This window comes from Palaemon carinicauda, chromosome 15, assembly GCF_036898095.1.
Source record: "Palaemon carinicauda isolate YSFRI2023 chromosome 15, ASM3689809v2, whole genome shotgun sequence".
NCBI classification, from domain to species: domain Eukaryota; kingdom Metazoa; phylum Arthropoda; class Malacostraca; order Decapoda; family Palaemonidae; genus Palaemon; species Palaemon carinicauda.
In genome coordinates this window covers 99579430-99596589 of record NC_090739.1, presented here as the reverse complement: position 1 = coordinate 99596589, position 17160 = coordinate 99579430, and the positions used below count along the sequence as shown (strand labels likewise).

At 33.6% G+C, this 17160-nt stretch overlaps 1 protein-coding gene across 1 annotated transcript in view; it reads right to left on the bottom strand.

Annotated features, from left to right (window-relative positions):
• Window positions 1-1411: 1411 nt before the first annotated feature.
• LOC137654112 (putative ammonium transporter 3) overlaps window positions 1412-17160 on the bottom strand; it is a 78310-nt gene continuing 62561 nt past the window's right edge. Inside the window, exons 5-11 of the mRNA XM_068387751.1 lie at window positions 14908-15049; window positions 11861-12036; window positions 7727-7858; window positions 5827-5922; window positions 5635-5723; window positions 5189-5369; window positions 1412-1641 (exon numbers count right to left, since the gene is read on the bottom strand). Of these exons, the coding sequence (XP_068243852.1) occupies window positions 1412-1641; window positions 5189-5369; window positions 5635-5723; window positions 5827-5922; window positions 7727-7858; window positions 11861-12036; window positions 14908-15049 (1046 nt within the window). The remainder of the gene's footprint in view (window positions 1642-5188; window positions 5370-5634; window positions 5724-5826; window positions 5923-7726; window positions 7859-11860; window positions 12037-14907; window positions 15050-17160) is intronic.

Genomic DNA, 17160 nt, shown 5'->3' with positions numbered 1-17160 from the left:
AGTTCAAGTGTCTTAAAATGCTGTTCCCTGAGTCCTTTTTCATAATCTAATTATTTAACATATATTTTTTTTCATATTATATTTCTTACAAAGTTAGAATATTCCTTTTGAATGCTATGATACAAGTGGCTTTTCCTGTTAGAACCGAAGGCTTGCAACATTCAAATTTTCTTACAACAGTTGTAACTTAGATAGTAATGATTATAGTAGCAAAGCCTGCTTAAATTAGGTTTTGCGTAAATTATGTTGCAGGAAAATCACATCTAATCATGTTGAATTGTTTTTACAATTATATCAAGAAATTGAGGCATGTACAGTTAAAAAACTCATTGCATATTTACCTTTTAGCTGTTGCTTTTGGTGATCTTAATGGAAACAGAAAATGCTAAGTTTATTAGCTGTCTTCTTTTAAATTCATTTTTCAATTGTTGGTCTTCCAACGATGCAGTCACTTTCAAATATTTCATTTTATCAAAAATATATATATAATAGTGGACTGAAAGACCATATAATATTTTATTCCATTTAGTAATCATGACGATGTAAGTTCACTCATGAGGTCATGTAGAATCCATTAAACATTTTGTCATATCATGGACTAGAGTGGATATAAAAAAATAACAACCAAACTCCGTGTAAAGAGAGGAAGATTTAGGAATATCAAGGCTTTAAATTAAAACAAGTACTTTATAATACTGGTATGTGTATTCATAAATTTTTAATCTGTACTTTATATACACATTATAAGAAACAAGATGGTGACTTACTGCAACGATTGATGTCCTACAAGAATCGTAATAGGTGCAGGAGATGAGCTGCCATGGAGTATCCTGATAAATTAATTTCACATAAATTCACAAGAGTGCTCATGCTATTTTGTTTGATATGGGAAAATAATGTGCCTCAGAATGATAAGGTATCTATTAAAGGTGGCTATGTGACTTGTAGTTTGCGTGTATGAATAAAAAATTTGCGGATTATAATAATTACTTCTTTTAGTTGGCAAGTGTTTTGACTACACGCTTCTTTAATAAATACATTGCCCATTTCAACTGACTTTTCTTTTTTTGAGTTATTTTGAATACATAGGTTAAATTTATATAAACAAGTTAAAAATTCTGCTGGAATGATTGATTATTGGACAAAAATAAGGATTGCTCTCATAATTTTACCTAACACAATTATAATGATAATAATGGTGACCACCCAATTCTGTTTCATTGAAATCCTTCAAAAATTTCAGCTCCAAATTATTTTATATGCATAAATGTAATATATTGGACTGCTTTTTTTTTTCTTTTTCTTTTTTTGCTAAATAACCCTTATTCATCTACTAGATACATAAGCTTTATTTGTCCGTGGTCAAGAAGTTCTTTTCCCTGTTAATCGGATGAAGCAAAAGTGAAGAGTATCACTCCCAGGTCTTGTAATCTTCCTGGTGCTGGAAGGGCTCTACGTGAGTTATGTTAATGCTACTGCTTGCACTCCTCGACCGTCTCTTCCTACGACCAAAGAAAAGGCAGTTAAAGTTGAAAGGTATCTTCATCTTCGGCTTTTTGTTGGTAACCTGAGCCACTACTTTGGAAGTAGTGGAGCCCCGTCTTGGTAACGCTTTTATGTCTTTCAGTAGTCTCTGATGGCCTGGTGATTGAATGTGGTTAAAAGTCAATAGACATGCTGAGTTAATTTCATCACTTAATTTTGCCTCACATTCACTATAAACACTCTCTTCCTACAAACACCTAATCGATACCAATGATCTAAGAAGTTTCATTTCATTATCTTCAATCAATACTGAATAAATCTAAACTATCAGCATTTTTTCTCCTGATGTCCAGCCAGTTTCTTTATTGCACATTTTTTTTAGTTACATCAGTTTTGCAACCTTTTACCCCTAAAGATATTAAAATGAACTAAAAATTACTATAACCTTTTTCTCAGACCGGTTTTATTAGTAAGAAATTAGCTTTTAGAGCTCTTGCAATTACATAAATCATTCCCCTGGAATCCTTATTCTTCTCCACCTCAATAATTAATATATTTCACTGACCTGTCAAATCCTGACACCTTTGCATTTCTAAATCTCACATATTCAACAGCCATCAAAGTATCACAGACTCCTTCTATACTTATATTGCTGAAAGCCATTTTTAGAACTTTTTTCTTTATTTTATCCCTATTAAACAAGTCTTTAAAATGCTCGCTTAGATATTATTCACATACTAAAAGCCTAATCACTTCCTGCTAGTGTGAAAGGTTTCAAGTCAAATACAATGCAATATTATTATTATTATTATTACTATCCAAGCTACAACCCTAATTGGAAAAGCAAGACGCTATAAGCCCAGGGGCTCCAATAGGGAAAAATAGCCCAGTGAGGAAAGGAAATAAGGAAATAAATAACTGAAGAGAACAAATTAACAATAAATCATTCTAAAAAAAGTAATGTCAAAAGAGATATATCATATATAAACTATTAACAACGTCAACAACAAAAATGTCATATATAAACTATAAAAAGACTCATGTCCGTCTGGTCAACAAAAAAGCATTTGCTCCAACTTTGAACTTTTGAAGTTCTACTGATTCAACAACCCGATTAGGAAGATCATTCCACAACTTGGTAACAGCTGGAATAAAACTTCTAGAGTACTGCGTAGTATTGAGTCTTATGATGGAGAAGGCCTGGCTATTAGAATTAACTGCCTGCCTAGTATTACGAACAGGATAGAATTGTCCAGGGAGATCTGAATGTAAAGGATGGTCAGAGTTATGAAAAATCTTATGCAACATGCATAATGAACTAATTGATCGACGGTGCCAGAGATTAATATCTAGATCAGGAATAAGAAATTTAATAGACCGTAAGTTTCTGTCCAACAAATTAAGATGAGAATCAGCAGCTGAACACCAGACAGGAGAACAATACTCAAAACAAGGTAGAATAAAAGAATTAAAACACTTCTTCAGAATAGATTGATCACCGAATATCTTAAAAGACTTTCTCAATAAGCCAATTTTTTGTGCAATTGAAGAAGACACAGACCTTATATGTTTCTCAAAAGTAAATTTGCTGTCAAGAATCACGCCTAAAATTTTGAAAGAGTCATACAAATTTAAAGAAACATTATCAATACTGAGATCCGGATGTTGAGGAGCCACCGTCCTTGACCTACTTACAATCATACTTTGAGTTTTGTTAGGATTCAACTTCATACCCCATAATTTGCACCATGCACTAATTCTAGCTAAATCTCTATTAAGGGATTCACCAACCCAAGATCTACATTCAGGTGATGGAATTGATGCAAAGAGAGTAGCATCATCTGCATATGCAACAAGCTTATTTTCTAGGCCAAACCACATGTCATGTGTATATAGTATGAAAAGTAATGGGCCAAGAACACTACCCTGTGGAACACCGGATATCACATTCCTATACTCACTATGGTGCCCATCAACAACAACTCTTTGAGATCTACTACTTAAAAAAATCAATAATAATGCTAAGAAACGACCCACCCACTCCCAACTGTTTCAGTTTGAAAACAAGGGCCTCATGATTAACACGGTCAAAGGCAGCACTAAAATCAAGGCCAATCATACGAACTTCCCGACCACAATCAAGGGATTTCTGTACTGCATTGGAGATTGTAAGAAGGGCATCACATGCTCCAAGGCCTTTCCGAAAACCAAATTGCAAACTAGGGAATAGATGATTACCTTCAGCAAACCTATTAAGACGTTTTGCCAGAAGACGTTCAAAAACTTTAGATAATATGGGAGTTATGGAAATTGGGCGGTAATCAGTGGGACTTGAGCTACCACAAACACATTTACATAGAGGAGTAACATTACCAATTCTCCAACAAGTGCTAAAAGCTCCTCTTCTTGCTAACTTGCGTAAAATAACAGATAACTTTGGAGCTAAGAAATCTGCTGTCTTTATAAAAAACAAAGGAAAAATACCATTAGGGTCTACACCTCCATAAGCATCAAGGTCCATCAACAGAGCTTTAATCTCACGAGATCGAAAAGCTAAACTAGTTAGTTTAGCCTCAGGAAAACAGGAATGAGGAAGTTCAAGTTTTTCATTACTCTGTTTACTGTCAAAAACATCAGCCAAAAGGGTTGCCTTTTCCTTTGGACAGTGAGTGACTGAGCCATCTGGTTTAAGTAAAGGAGGAACTGTTGCATCTACACCAAAGAGTGCAGATTTAAGGGTAGACCACCATTTATGTTCCTGAGTTGTACCAGAGAGGGTTTCTTTTATGATTAAATTGTACTCCTTTTCAGTTGAGGCATAAACTCTCTGAGCAAAAGCTCGAAGCTGAGTATAGTTGTTCCAGGTCAAATCTGATCTGTTACCCTTCCAAAGGTGATAGGCCTTCTGCTTCTCCAAATAAGCACGTCTACAATCATCATTGAACCACGGTTTGTCCTTCATTCGGTACCTTAGCACACGAGAAGGGATACGCCTATCAATTATGTTGACTAGATTCTCATTCAAAGGGACAACAGGATCTACACTATTATATAATTGTGACCAATTCAAGCACAAAAGATCATGCAAAATCCCATTCCAGTCTGCTTGGGATTTCATATAAATTTTACAAGAATATGATATATCAGGGACAGGCTGCTCAGTCTTCACTAATAATGAAATCAAGGCATGATCAGAAGTCCCGACTGGAGAACCAACCTTACTAGTTATAACGCCAGGGGAGTCAGTGTATACGAGGTCCAAGCAATTACCAGACCTGTGAGTAGCTTCATTTATGATTTGCTCACAGCCTGATTCTGAGGCAAAGTCTAAAGCTCTTAAGCCATGGCGATCGGTAGGAGAGATAGAACTCAACCACTCCCTATGGTGAGCATTAAAATCACCAACAAAGACAAACGAAGCCTTTCTATCATCTTCTTGTATCTTAGCCATAATGGTAAGAAGACAATCAAAGATAGAATCATCCATGTCTGGATTCCGGTAGATTGAACACAAATAAAAGTTGTTATGCCTGCCACAAACTTTTATTACCTGAATCTCTATGCGATGTCCTGCTAACTCAAACTCTTATCTTTGTTTTACTACCCTCTTTACTTCTTTTTCAAAAAACAATTCTAATTTAGAATCACAGTTAACCTATAAATAATTAGATTCGAAAGTTAACTGAGTTACATTCACACTCACATGGGTTATCTCCCTGAGGAGCAATATCACTGTAATCGAATCCGTTGTGTTGAAGTCCTAGAACAGAAACTGCTCGGCTAACACCAACACTCCTTCGAAGGATACCGTGTTCTGCAAAGTCAGCACCAACTAACTCCTCCCATTCACTCATTCGAATCGGGATGAAGAATCGATCGATGATCTGTTTTGAAAACAGGAAGGAAAGCAACATACATCTATTTGTCTGCAATCGCTTTTTCTAGTAACACGGCGACATATCTTATCCTCATATTCTAACACTACAACTCATTACTTGATACTAGCTAGAAATGAATTTGTAAGGTTTGTTAAATATGGTATATTCATGAAATCAGACAGCTTATTCCTCTGCTGCTATTATTCCTTGAAGTAAAGATAAAAGCTGACTTACAGGTGAGAATGTACTGCAGACTATGGTAGACACTTACTTTCAGTATGATGTATGTGGATGTCATTGACCATATGGCGACGCAGGCACAAGCAAAAGACTGAATCCCGAGTAACTCAAACCCTCCCCCTGTAATTTAGAAAGGATGAAAAATATTTTCATTTCGACCTTAATTATTGGGATATATTAGGTTGTTTTTATTCTTTATTATTATGACATGGGTTCTACTTACCTCGGAAGAGTCCTTTCTTATTCCTAGTGATATGGAGAAGAGTGTCTGCTTTCACGAAAAGTCCAATTGCTACCATGGCCCAAGCACCACAGAGTCCTGAAAGGTAGAGGTTAGCATAATTCTCATGGAGCATAGATTAACATCATACCCACCATTCAAAGACTGCTAACTAGTATCATATGGAATATATGTAGGCTTATCACTTCCAATAATGGTTTAATTGTCTGGTTCTTAAAACGAAAGAGAGGAGTCAGAGAGCTTTGTTGGGCAACTGTATAACTTACATATGATAGCCAATTGAGATTCATCACATTTCTGTAAAACAAGGACTAGTCCTTGGGAAAGAAACTTTAGGCTGGTCAGTATGTGATTACCATCAATGTTGATGAAGGACTTTGTGCCAAGGGTATAAACTTGGACTTGTCTCTTGAAGATACAGTCATTAGATTTTCTGAAATGCGATGCCTTTTATTGTTGCAGCCCAAGCTGTGTGTACTGAACGGACTCCTGTGATATTGGTCAAGAATCCTAGTAATTGCTGAAAAAATATTGTTTATATAAATACTGGAACACTTCTACCCAATGCTTCTAGTCATGTGGTTGTCTTACTCAGGTTTTATTATTTTACTACCCCACAACATTTGAGTGATAACTCTCAGCCCTTTAAACTATTCACCAAAATCAGCTTGAAGGCCAGGTAATATGAAAAACCTTTCAATATGTGATCATTTCGTTAAATCAAATGGAACCGCCTCGCTACGACGTTTTAGGGCATGACAAATCTGAGTTTGAAGCCTCAATACCAGATCTAAAGCCCTATAGATTTGGTGTAAAAGTTCTGGAAGTTCTGTTGATATGAAACATAATCTCTAGTGGGGTTTGTTAAGAGTGTTGTCACATAGACTAATTTTATTAGCATCCAGTGATGCTGTATTATCAACATAGACACTAAATGATGCTCATGCTGACACATTAATATATCATTCCTGTTGTAAAAAAAACTATGATTCTGAGGCGGCATGTAGTTTTCTGCTTGGAACCCTGGTGCCTTGCTTGTTCAAATAAATCATTAAAGGTAAATATCATTCCTAGGATATATTACGTAATAAAATGTTAATATTCATGGTTGATCATATTTTAACTTTTCAATTAAATCTAGTTTTTTGTCAGTTGGGTACGGCATGAAAATACTGTATGATATGATAGGCCTACCTGAAAATTTACTCTTTTGATGATGCCTTAAATTGTCTATCATTACCCTACATTGAACCCAATAAACTTCTGAATGTCATCGGGAACCAGTGAACATCAAATAATCCAAACAGGGACCAGGAACATTTTACTTAAGCTACAACTAGTGTAGTTTGAGAGATTAAAATTTGGGGCTTTACCTGATAAGGAATAGGGGTCGTCTGGAATTCATTTTCCATACATCTCTTGCGCCAGAATTCAGTCTATTCGTTATTGTTTTTTAACCTAAGCAGTTAGATTACGATTACCCTATTGAAAAGAAATAATTTCTATGAGATCACACCATTTCACTTAGTGAGTTATCTTTTGCCATTTAATTTTCATTATAATAGAATATCTATTTTCATAAAAATACGAGTGGAGAGAATACATTTCTTCCTGAAATATCATAGAATGAAATCAATGCTAAGGCTCAAAAAAAAAAAAACTTATAAATACTGTTCAAATTTTGTATCATTTTCTTAAGCAAAGGGGGTTGCTTTCATGGTAAATAGTTATTTATATAATTTGCCAATAAAAAAATAATTTTTTAGAAAAATTAAATGATAATTTTATTGACAATTTTTGTCTGAGCACTTTCATTTAATTATGTTTACCATAAAATGAATGTTTCTAGAACTGCTTGAAGAGATGAGTCACGCATACTTACCATGTACTGAAACAGCCCCCACAGGATCATCAATATGCAGTCTGTCAAACATAGGCATCGCCAGCACAGAAATTACGCCGCCTATGGTGCCAATAGTCAACGCTTCCCACGTTGTGAAAAGAGCACAGCCAGCTTCGAGAGACAATAGTCCAAAATCATGAAATGAAACTGGTCAGAATTGAATGAATTTAAATTAACCTATTAATTATATCAGTTTATGTATGGTGCCTCGATTATTATTATTATTATTATTATTATTATTATTATTATTATTATTATTATTATTATTATTAGCTAAGCTACAACCTAGTTGGAAAATCAGGATTTTATAGGCCCAAGGGCTCCAAAGAGGAAAAATAGCCCGGAGAGGAAAGGAAATAACGAAATAGATAAATTACATGAGGAGTAATGAGCAATTAAAATAAAATTGTTTAATAACAATAACATTAAAACGATCTTTCATATATAAACTAAATAAGAGACTTGTGTCAGCCTGTTCAATATAAAATCATTTGCTGCAAGTTTGAACTTTAGAAGTTCTACCGATTCAGCTACCTGATTAATAAGATCATTCCACAACTTGTCCACTGCTAGAATAAAACTTCTAGAATACCATGTACTATTGAGCCTCGTGGTGGAGAAGATCTGACTATTAGAATTAAATGCATACATTGTGTTACGAACAGGATGGTACTGTCTGGGAAGATCTTAATGTAAAGGATGATCAGAATTATGAAAATTCTCACACAACATACAACACGAAATAAATCAACGACGGTGCCAGAGATTAATATCTAGACCGTAAATTCCTGTCCAACAAATTATGATGGGACTCAGCAGCTAGAGACCAGACAGAGGAAACATACTCGAAACAAAGTTGAATGAAACAATTAAAACACTTCTTCAGAAAATGATTACGTGATCAATAGTTGTCTTTTTCTCACCCACTGAAAAAAGTCATGTGTTTCTATATATCTGTACGAATAAAACATAATTTTTCTGCTCACATCGTGACTTTATTCACTACAAAAACATCAACAATTGCCTCTAGAAAAAAAAATAGCAATCAAGTGTAGTGAACTAAAAATTGACGAGTTATGTACACCATTATATATGTCGTAACATATTCATGTTAGAGATAGCTCTTTGCAAAGATCATTTCAGGTATTTTTCTGGTTTGATTTTCTACATTACGTTTCGTACGATAAACCATGTAATGAAGCCTTGTGTTGTCCATTAAAACTTTGTCGAAAAGTTTGCGTTGCTTTCATCACACAACAGATGGAAATTATTTGATTTGACAAACTTGCCAACGCTTTCAATTCACATTGTGCATAAATATAGATTTGGTAACCTGTATTATATCTTACTATAGAACAAACACAAAACTATCTAACCAGGTACCACATAACTGAATTGTTGCTTTAATAAAAATTTCCATAGCAATTGTAAATCAAAATTCATTCTTTTAATTGTTCAAATTATGCTCCACCAACCCGTGTTTTGCTGTTTCATCACTTAGTTGCGTTCCTAAAAAGTGTTACACATTAAAATCTGCTAGTTTGAAATATTCTGGCGAGGCTTAGGAACGCATTAGGAGTAGGCCTGTAAGTATGAGAGAATTGTTGATTAGATATTTTCAACGTACGCACGGGGAAAACAAATTAATATTTTACGTACATTATTACGTGTTATGTGTGAATGATGAAGTTGAATTAAATTAACATTATATATTAGTATGTTCAAATTCCAGACTTTATCTATGATTTAAACGTTTAAGCAGAAAACATAGCCAATTGATATTAGACGAATAGGAAGTCAACAATTCATTACTTGCCAGCAACATGTACATAGTTATCTATATGATGGGGAATATAGCTGGAATACAAAATGATGAGCAAAACTGAATTATTGATAAGCAAAAAAAAAAAAAAAAATTATTCGTGCATTGAAAATTGATTCCCAAACGAAATTAAATCCTAGGAGAGTAGAATAGTAAAATGTCACTTTAATGCTTTTTCTCTGAAGTTGGTCAAACCATCACTAAGGAAACATATACAAAAATTACCAATTAAGCACTTGCTAATTAGTTTCTGATCATAATGATTCAGGTTTTAAAACTAACTTTAATGTCTCTAAACACTTGATTAAGCCACAAGTAATTGAGCTATCTATAATTTAAATTTTCGGAATACTTATAAAACCTTTTCTAAACAATCTTAAGAGTATATTCTTTTTCAGGTGTAGAAAAAGGCCAAAACTGGAATGCAGCAAATATCTTCAATATATGACTGCAGCACAACGCTTGCGGTGTACTGACGACAATGCCCCTCTAAGTGGTATACTGTATATATATATATATATATATATATATATATATATATATATATATATATATATATATATATATATATATATATATAAGTGTATATATATATAAGTGTATATATATATATATATATATATATATATATATAAGTGTATATATATATATACATATATATATATGTATATATATATATATATATATATATATATATATATATATGTGTGCGTGGGTCTATGTGTATGTGTGTATTAGTGTATACGATCTGTCAAAATTGCGGCTAAATACTTGAAGAGATATGCACACACACGCACAATCACAAACACATATTCAACTATTTCCATCTACACTACCTTTCCTAACTATATACTATATATATATATATATATATATATATATATATATATATATATTATTATTATTATTACTTACTAAGCCACAACCCTAGTTGGAAAAGCAGTATAATATAAGCCCAGGGGCCCCAACAGGGAAAATAGCTCAGTGAGGAAAGGAAAAAAGGAAAATAAAATATTCTAAGAAGAGTAACAACGATAAATATCTCCTATATAAACTATAAAAACTTTAACAAAACAAGAGGAAGAGAAATAAGATAGGAGAGTGTGCTCGAGTGTACCCTCAAGCAAGAGAACTCTAACCCAAGACAGTGAAAGGCCATAGTACAGAGGCTATGGCACTACCCAAGACTAGAGAACAGTGGTTTGATTTTGGAGTGTCCTTCTCCTAGAAGAGCTGCTTACCATAGCTAAAGAGTCTCTTCTACCCTTACCAAGAGGAAAGTGGCACGGAACAATTACAGTGCAGTAACCCCTTGGGTGATGAAGAATTGTTTGGTAATCTGTGTTGTCAGGTGTATGAGGATAGAGGAGAATATGTAAAGAATATGCCAGACTATTCAGTGTGTATGTAGGCAAAGGGAAAATGAACCGTAACTAGAGAGGAGGATCCAATGTAGTACTGTCTGGCCAGTCAAAAGACCCCATAACTCTCTAGCGGTAGTATCTCAACGGGTGGCTGGTGCCCTGGCCAACCTACTACCATATATATATATATATATATATATATATATATATATATATATATATATATATATATATATATATATATATATATATATATGTATGTATATATATATATATATATATATATATATATATATATATATATATATATATATGTATATATATATATATATATATATATATATATATATATATATATATATATATATATGTATGTATGTATATGTATATCACATATTTTTTTCATATTCAAGCCATATATTTTAATACATTAATGTCTGGATTCTCTTACCGACCTCAGGATCAGAGTCTCGAGGCGAAACGACTCAAAGACCGGCCGGCAATCGAACCCTGGTCCAGGATGCTTGTATTGCAGTGACCGTACAATTTAGCCTCGAGACTCTGATTTCGAGGTCGGTAAGAGAATCCAGACATTAATGTATTAAAATATATGGCTTATTTGGAATATATAAATGTGTGTATATATCTACACACAAACACACACACACACACACACACACACACACACATATATATATATATATATATATATATATATATATATATATATATATATATATATATTCTTATATATATGCATATATATATACATATATATACATATATATATGTATATATATATATATATATATATATATATATATATATATATATATATATATATATATATATATATATACAGTATAGTCACACTTTCTGTGACTATATACTTTGAATAAAATTAGTAAATTAAAGTTACTTTCTTACCAGTGATGGAAACCAGCCCTCCCAATACGCTATTGACGACATCTGAAATTCCAAGACGATGATCCTTATACCATGACATTCCCATCCCTATAATTCCAGCTCCAATGCTGGCTACAAGTGTTGTCACGGCCGTTCGAGCAGCATACTTCCACAGGTCTCCGCTAATTCCATACGTGCTGTAAGTACATTTGAGATCATTGACATCTTAAAGGAAGGAACTTGACCGCATCGCTAAATTTGGTGCTAGATGGCCTATATTCAATGATACGTCACTTGAAGGTCAATAAGTCAAATAGCCTAATTTAGGATTGTGTGGCCTATTAGTAACGTCTCTGCTTGGTGATCACCAGGATGGGTTCAAAACCTTCTCAAACTCGTAAGTTCCTTTAGTGTCTGAAACCTCACCATCCTTGTGAGCTAAGGATGGGGAGTTTGAGGGAGCTTATAGGTCTATCTGTTGAGTCTTAGGCAGTCATTGCCTGGCACTCCCTAGTCCTACCTTGAGTGGAAAGGGGACTTAGGTGCTGATCATATGTATATACTGTTAATCTCTAGAGAAATGTTATGTTTGCTAGGGCGATGTCATTGTCCCTTGCCTCTGCCATTCATGAACGGCTTTTCAACCTTTAAACTTGATTGAAAAATAGCCTGAAAAGTCCTCAGAGTGACCAAAAAGATTGATTTCAGTGTCTATTGTGAGGTTTAGAACCTGATAGGTTTAATGGCTCCATCATTAATGACTGTAAAGGTAATATTCAAGGTTAAAAGGTAATCTTTTCATGGTCAAGTGGCACACTTTGGTGAGTGAATATCGCTTGTAGTTAGGCTAGAATAGTGATTTCGGTGTCTATTTGTGTGCGAAAAAAAATTTCTAGATATAATAAAAAATCTCAATGAAATTCCCATCGCTACTGTCATAAATACTTTATCAACTTAAACTCAAAAATTTTTCGATAGGGTTATAGGAATAACAGGAAGTACTTAATTTGACAACTTTCTTTGACTCCTCAAACAAGTAAGTTGCTTCTCTTTATCACTTATATGAAGTATCTTTAAGAAAATACTAGACACTGTCACATGCTTCCTAAATTTTTGCCATAGGGATATTATTACGATATACACATCAATATACGTCTTCCAATAACATTAGAGATGATGATACAGATATCATCTTCCTTGGATTATGCATTCAACAAGTCATAAATTGTAGCATATGTGTAAAATGAAGCACTATAAAACACATTCGACATAACAGTATCACCTGAAGGCCAGTGGCAATTGATAAGGCAGGTGTTTTGGATGGTTGTGAAAATTCTGGCAGTTTTTGAACTAGCTATGACTAGTTGACACTTGCATAATCATTTTTAAAAGTTTATGAAAGAACACCAGCTTAATGGTGTAATCATAAATGCCTCAGAAACGTTTGTGTTTATGCTAATCAGCCTCATATGTGATGTCAAGAGAATGTAAAATGAAATATTCAGAATAGAAAAAACTAATGTGGAGTCTTGACATCAGCAACCCTGGAAATAGTGTCTGTAATTATCAGGAATCAGACATATTCAACATGCTACTCTTAAGAATGTATGTTGCAAGAGGATCCACAAGTACACAGTCATTTAGGCTATTAATTGTTTATTATAAACTTGATAATGGGGAAACCTTACTAGAAACCATTTTGTAATTTCTGGCATGTAAGCAAAAAAGGAAAGCAAGCTGCCTTTATATCAGTGTATAGTAAAAAGCCTTATCCTCAGCGTTTGTTTAGATGACTATAATAAAATGTAGAAAGATTAAATCTTCATAGAATATATCATAAATATCATGAATTACGGAATATTACTGATATATACTTATTTATGTGCATTTTACAAGATAGAATGAGAATGTTCACATGTATTGTTTTATGGAGTATATGTTTTTTCCTAAATATATATAGACTGTACAGTAGATGTTTGTGGCACCATTCAAATGCAAAGCAGTTATTGGAAAAGTTAAGTGTCTTTGTATACCATAACTATTTTTTAGAAAATAAACTTTTCTGCAATATCAAATAGCTTTGAGTATTCTGTAAACATTTCATCATGCCCTGTTGATAAGTGTAAGTCTATATTGAAAAGGCTTTCTGAATAACCAAATAACTAAAAGGTAAGAGTTGAGAAGATTTTCAGTTTATTTGGTCCTCAAATTTATCAGATGAAACCAACTATTTTGGTGGTTAAAAACCTATACATAAACTTTTTCTTCATTGTAAAATTTAGCTTTTTTATTCAAATAGATCTCAATAGTCTGTGAGTATCGTGTGCACATTATGCAGTTCTGAGTATGATATATGGAGCAATGTGATTTGTTTTTTTAATTTTTATGCCTATAAATGGTATTGATGAAGCACAATCACCTGACTAGCTCATGGCGTAATGGTTTTCTAATATACCGGTAATGGTACTGAATATTTACCAAAGAATTAAATTTTGGTTTGTCCAAATTTGATGCTGAAGTTCTACTCACCACATAGACTTGTTGAATCTTTTCAGATATCAATTGATACTGATCTAAATTTTCGTAATGAAACAATAAAAAATGCAATTTGTAGTATGATGCTGCGGTAAATTACGCCCATATGTCATCAAATTTTAACTAATAAAATCAAAAGGAGATTTGCGTGTCTTTAGCATTCTGAAAATTTACATTTCTAGTTCTCCTTTCAAATAACTATGGTGCTAACTGTTCCAATTGATGTTATGAAAATTTAAGCATTATTTCTTATGACTTGTTTAGGATTCACATATCTGGTATCATTCTCATCATTCTTTTTGATGAGGTTTATATATTGGCTCAACAGATAATTGCCATTCAGAACATGATGATTCATCTGCTACGTAGACTTTATGTGTTATTGCTGATTGCTTCCAACAAGGGAACTTTTTTCCATTCGACCAAATATAATTATTTTACTTGTGGCAAAAGAGACTATAAGATTATTGCTATCAAACTCCTAAGCAAGACCATAAAACGGAATAGCACTATTGCTACAAAGAAAGCCTTACCTCCCGCAGTTGAAGCTTAACCATCCCCACCATAGCATTAATGTGCCAAGGATGGCATTAGTAGGTGATCCCATCGGCAATGAATCCGTTCCATCGTCATAGCGTCCCAGTCTAGGTCCTACCATTTTAGCTGCCACCAGAGCTACAAAAAAGAATGCTTATTACAGAAAAGAAAATGCCATAAAGTTAGTCAAATTTTCCATCCAGCCAAATTACTGAACAGCTCATATTTTATTTTTCTATATAATTCCTACATACATTAGATTGTATTAGAAAGGTTTTCAAAACGTGGTAAAATCATAGAACAACACAGAAAATACATTTCCAATAGAGAAGATAAAGTTTTCATACAGTAAATATTGTGCGTTGAACGAATTTGACCACCGTAAATGAACCAGCTCACGTTATCATGCCACTCCCCCCTTTCCGACGGACACAGGTGGGAACCTGAGACTTTGGGTAAGCGAAAACAGGAAAAAACGTCATTATTTAACACTTTCGAGAATTGTAAAAGGCCCTAAAACTAACAAACCCACTTAACCAAACCTACTGTAGTAGTTCCCAGGTCAGAGACCTAACCAGGGGCAAGTCCCCCAGACCTCCCTTCCCAGGCCACAAAACTCCCAGGTCACTGACCAAGCCGGGAGCAAGCCCCATAGACCTCCATACCCAGGTCACAAACTCTAAAAGTAAATCACAAATAATTGCTTCTCTTATGAATGTCACCGTTTTTTTTTTTTTTTTTTTTTTTTTGTTTTTTTTTTTTTTGCCAATCTTGACATTCAAGTTACAATAAAAATGTGTTAGTCTTCCCTAAAAAAATAACTCAAAATGATTTTTATGATACGAACAGGAGCTCATACGTGTGGTTTGTGAAATGTAAACTGTAGCCTACCAACCGTGTCTCACACGATCGTATATAATAACGACATTGCTCTGTTTTTGTATATAGTCTCCTTTGTATCTTTGCTCTCCCCCCACACTGATAACGACCTGAATCAACATGTCTGTTCTTCTCACCGTTAAATGTTAACAGAAACCGTTGTGGGTTGAACAGGAAACAGCCTGTTATAAGTTATGGCCCTTTTGGCCGAAATTGATGTATATTTAAGCTGATGTTCTGTAATAAGGTTACTCAGTTGCTTTCATCCCGCTTTTGAGTCACAACCTACTCTTAGCTCGTCACAAAACAAAATAGTGAAATGAATATTTCATGGGAATAGGATGCCATTATTTTGTGTAGTTTTTCTTGGATTTATTATGCGTCCAAGATGATAATGTATAGGGAAGAAAAGTTTAGTTTTAGCGTTTTTTATTGACTTACCAATAAATTTGTCACACCCAAAGCCCCTGGTTCCCGCTGGATGGCCCCATTACTGTAGAATATACTACGGTATATCTTATTGACTAATTATTTGCGACGGTAAATAAAGGTCATTTTAGAAGACACTGGGAGTTTTTCTATACAAAACCACATTCCTTTATTAGTAAAGATATTTCCGTATGTTTCTAAAATAATACCAAAAACATTACAGCCTAGTAAAACTTATATTTCAATGGTAAAAGTACTACAACACATTTATGTAATCAGGATTTTTATTCTTTCCGAACTGATTTAAAGAGTATACTTCTAAAGGTATTATTCACAACTGCAATCTTTAAAATGTAATCTTATACTTTGAAAAAAGGCTAAAATTTCAGATTCTAGTTCATGCTTATATGCTAGGTTGTTAGTTATGGTGGTGTATAATTCAAACTAGGCTAGCTATGAGAACATGGATAAATCAAGACATAATTTATGTAATACATAAGAACTGATGAATAGCCTTGATAACATAGTGCCATTAAATTACATTTGAGAGAGAGAAAGATAAAGCGAGATGACATTAAGGATGTCGTGATTTCTATGGTATCCCTAAAACACCTATGTGCTACATATAATTTTTTCATCATTATTTCTAAGTACTTAAACATGATTCTATCATGAGTCCCCTTAACAAGATTTTTTTTTTCTTTCTGAAATTCAATACTGTGATTAGTAGTATTTCCACTGATTAAGTAAAAAGGAGAGTAAAATTCATTGATGAAATTTTAGTAAAATATGGATATTAACCATAATAATCCAAAATCATATTTAATATGATTTTTGTTTATTAAGGTGGATCCCCATTTTATACGCGAATTTCGTCAATGGACTTTACTCTCCATCTCAGAAGACCATTTCTTTCCCACCAAGTGTTATTATCATTGTAG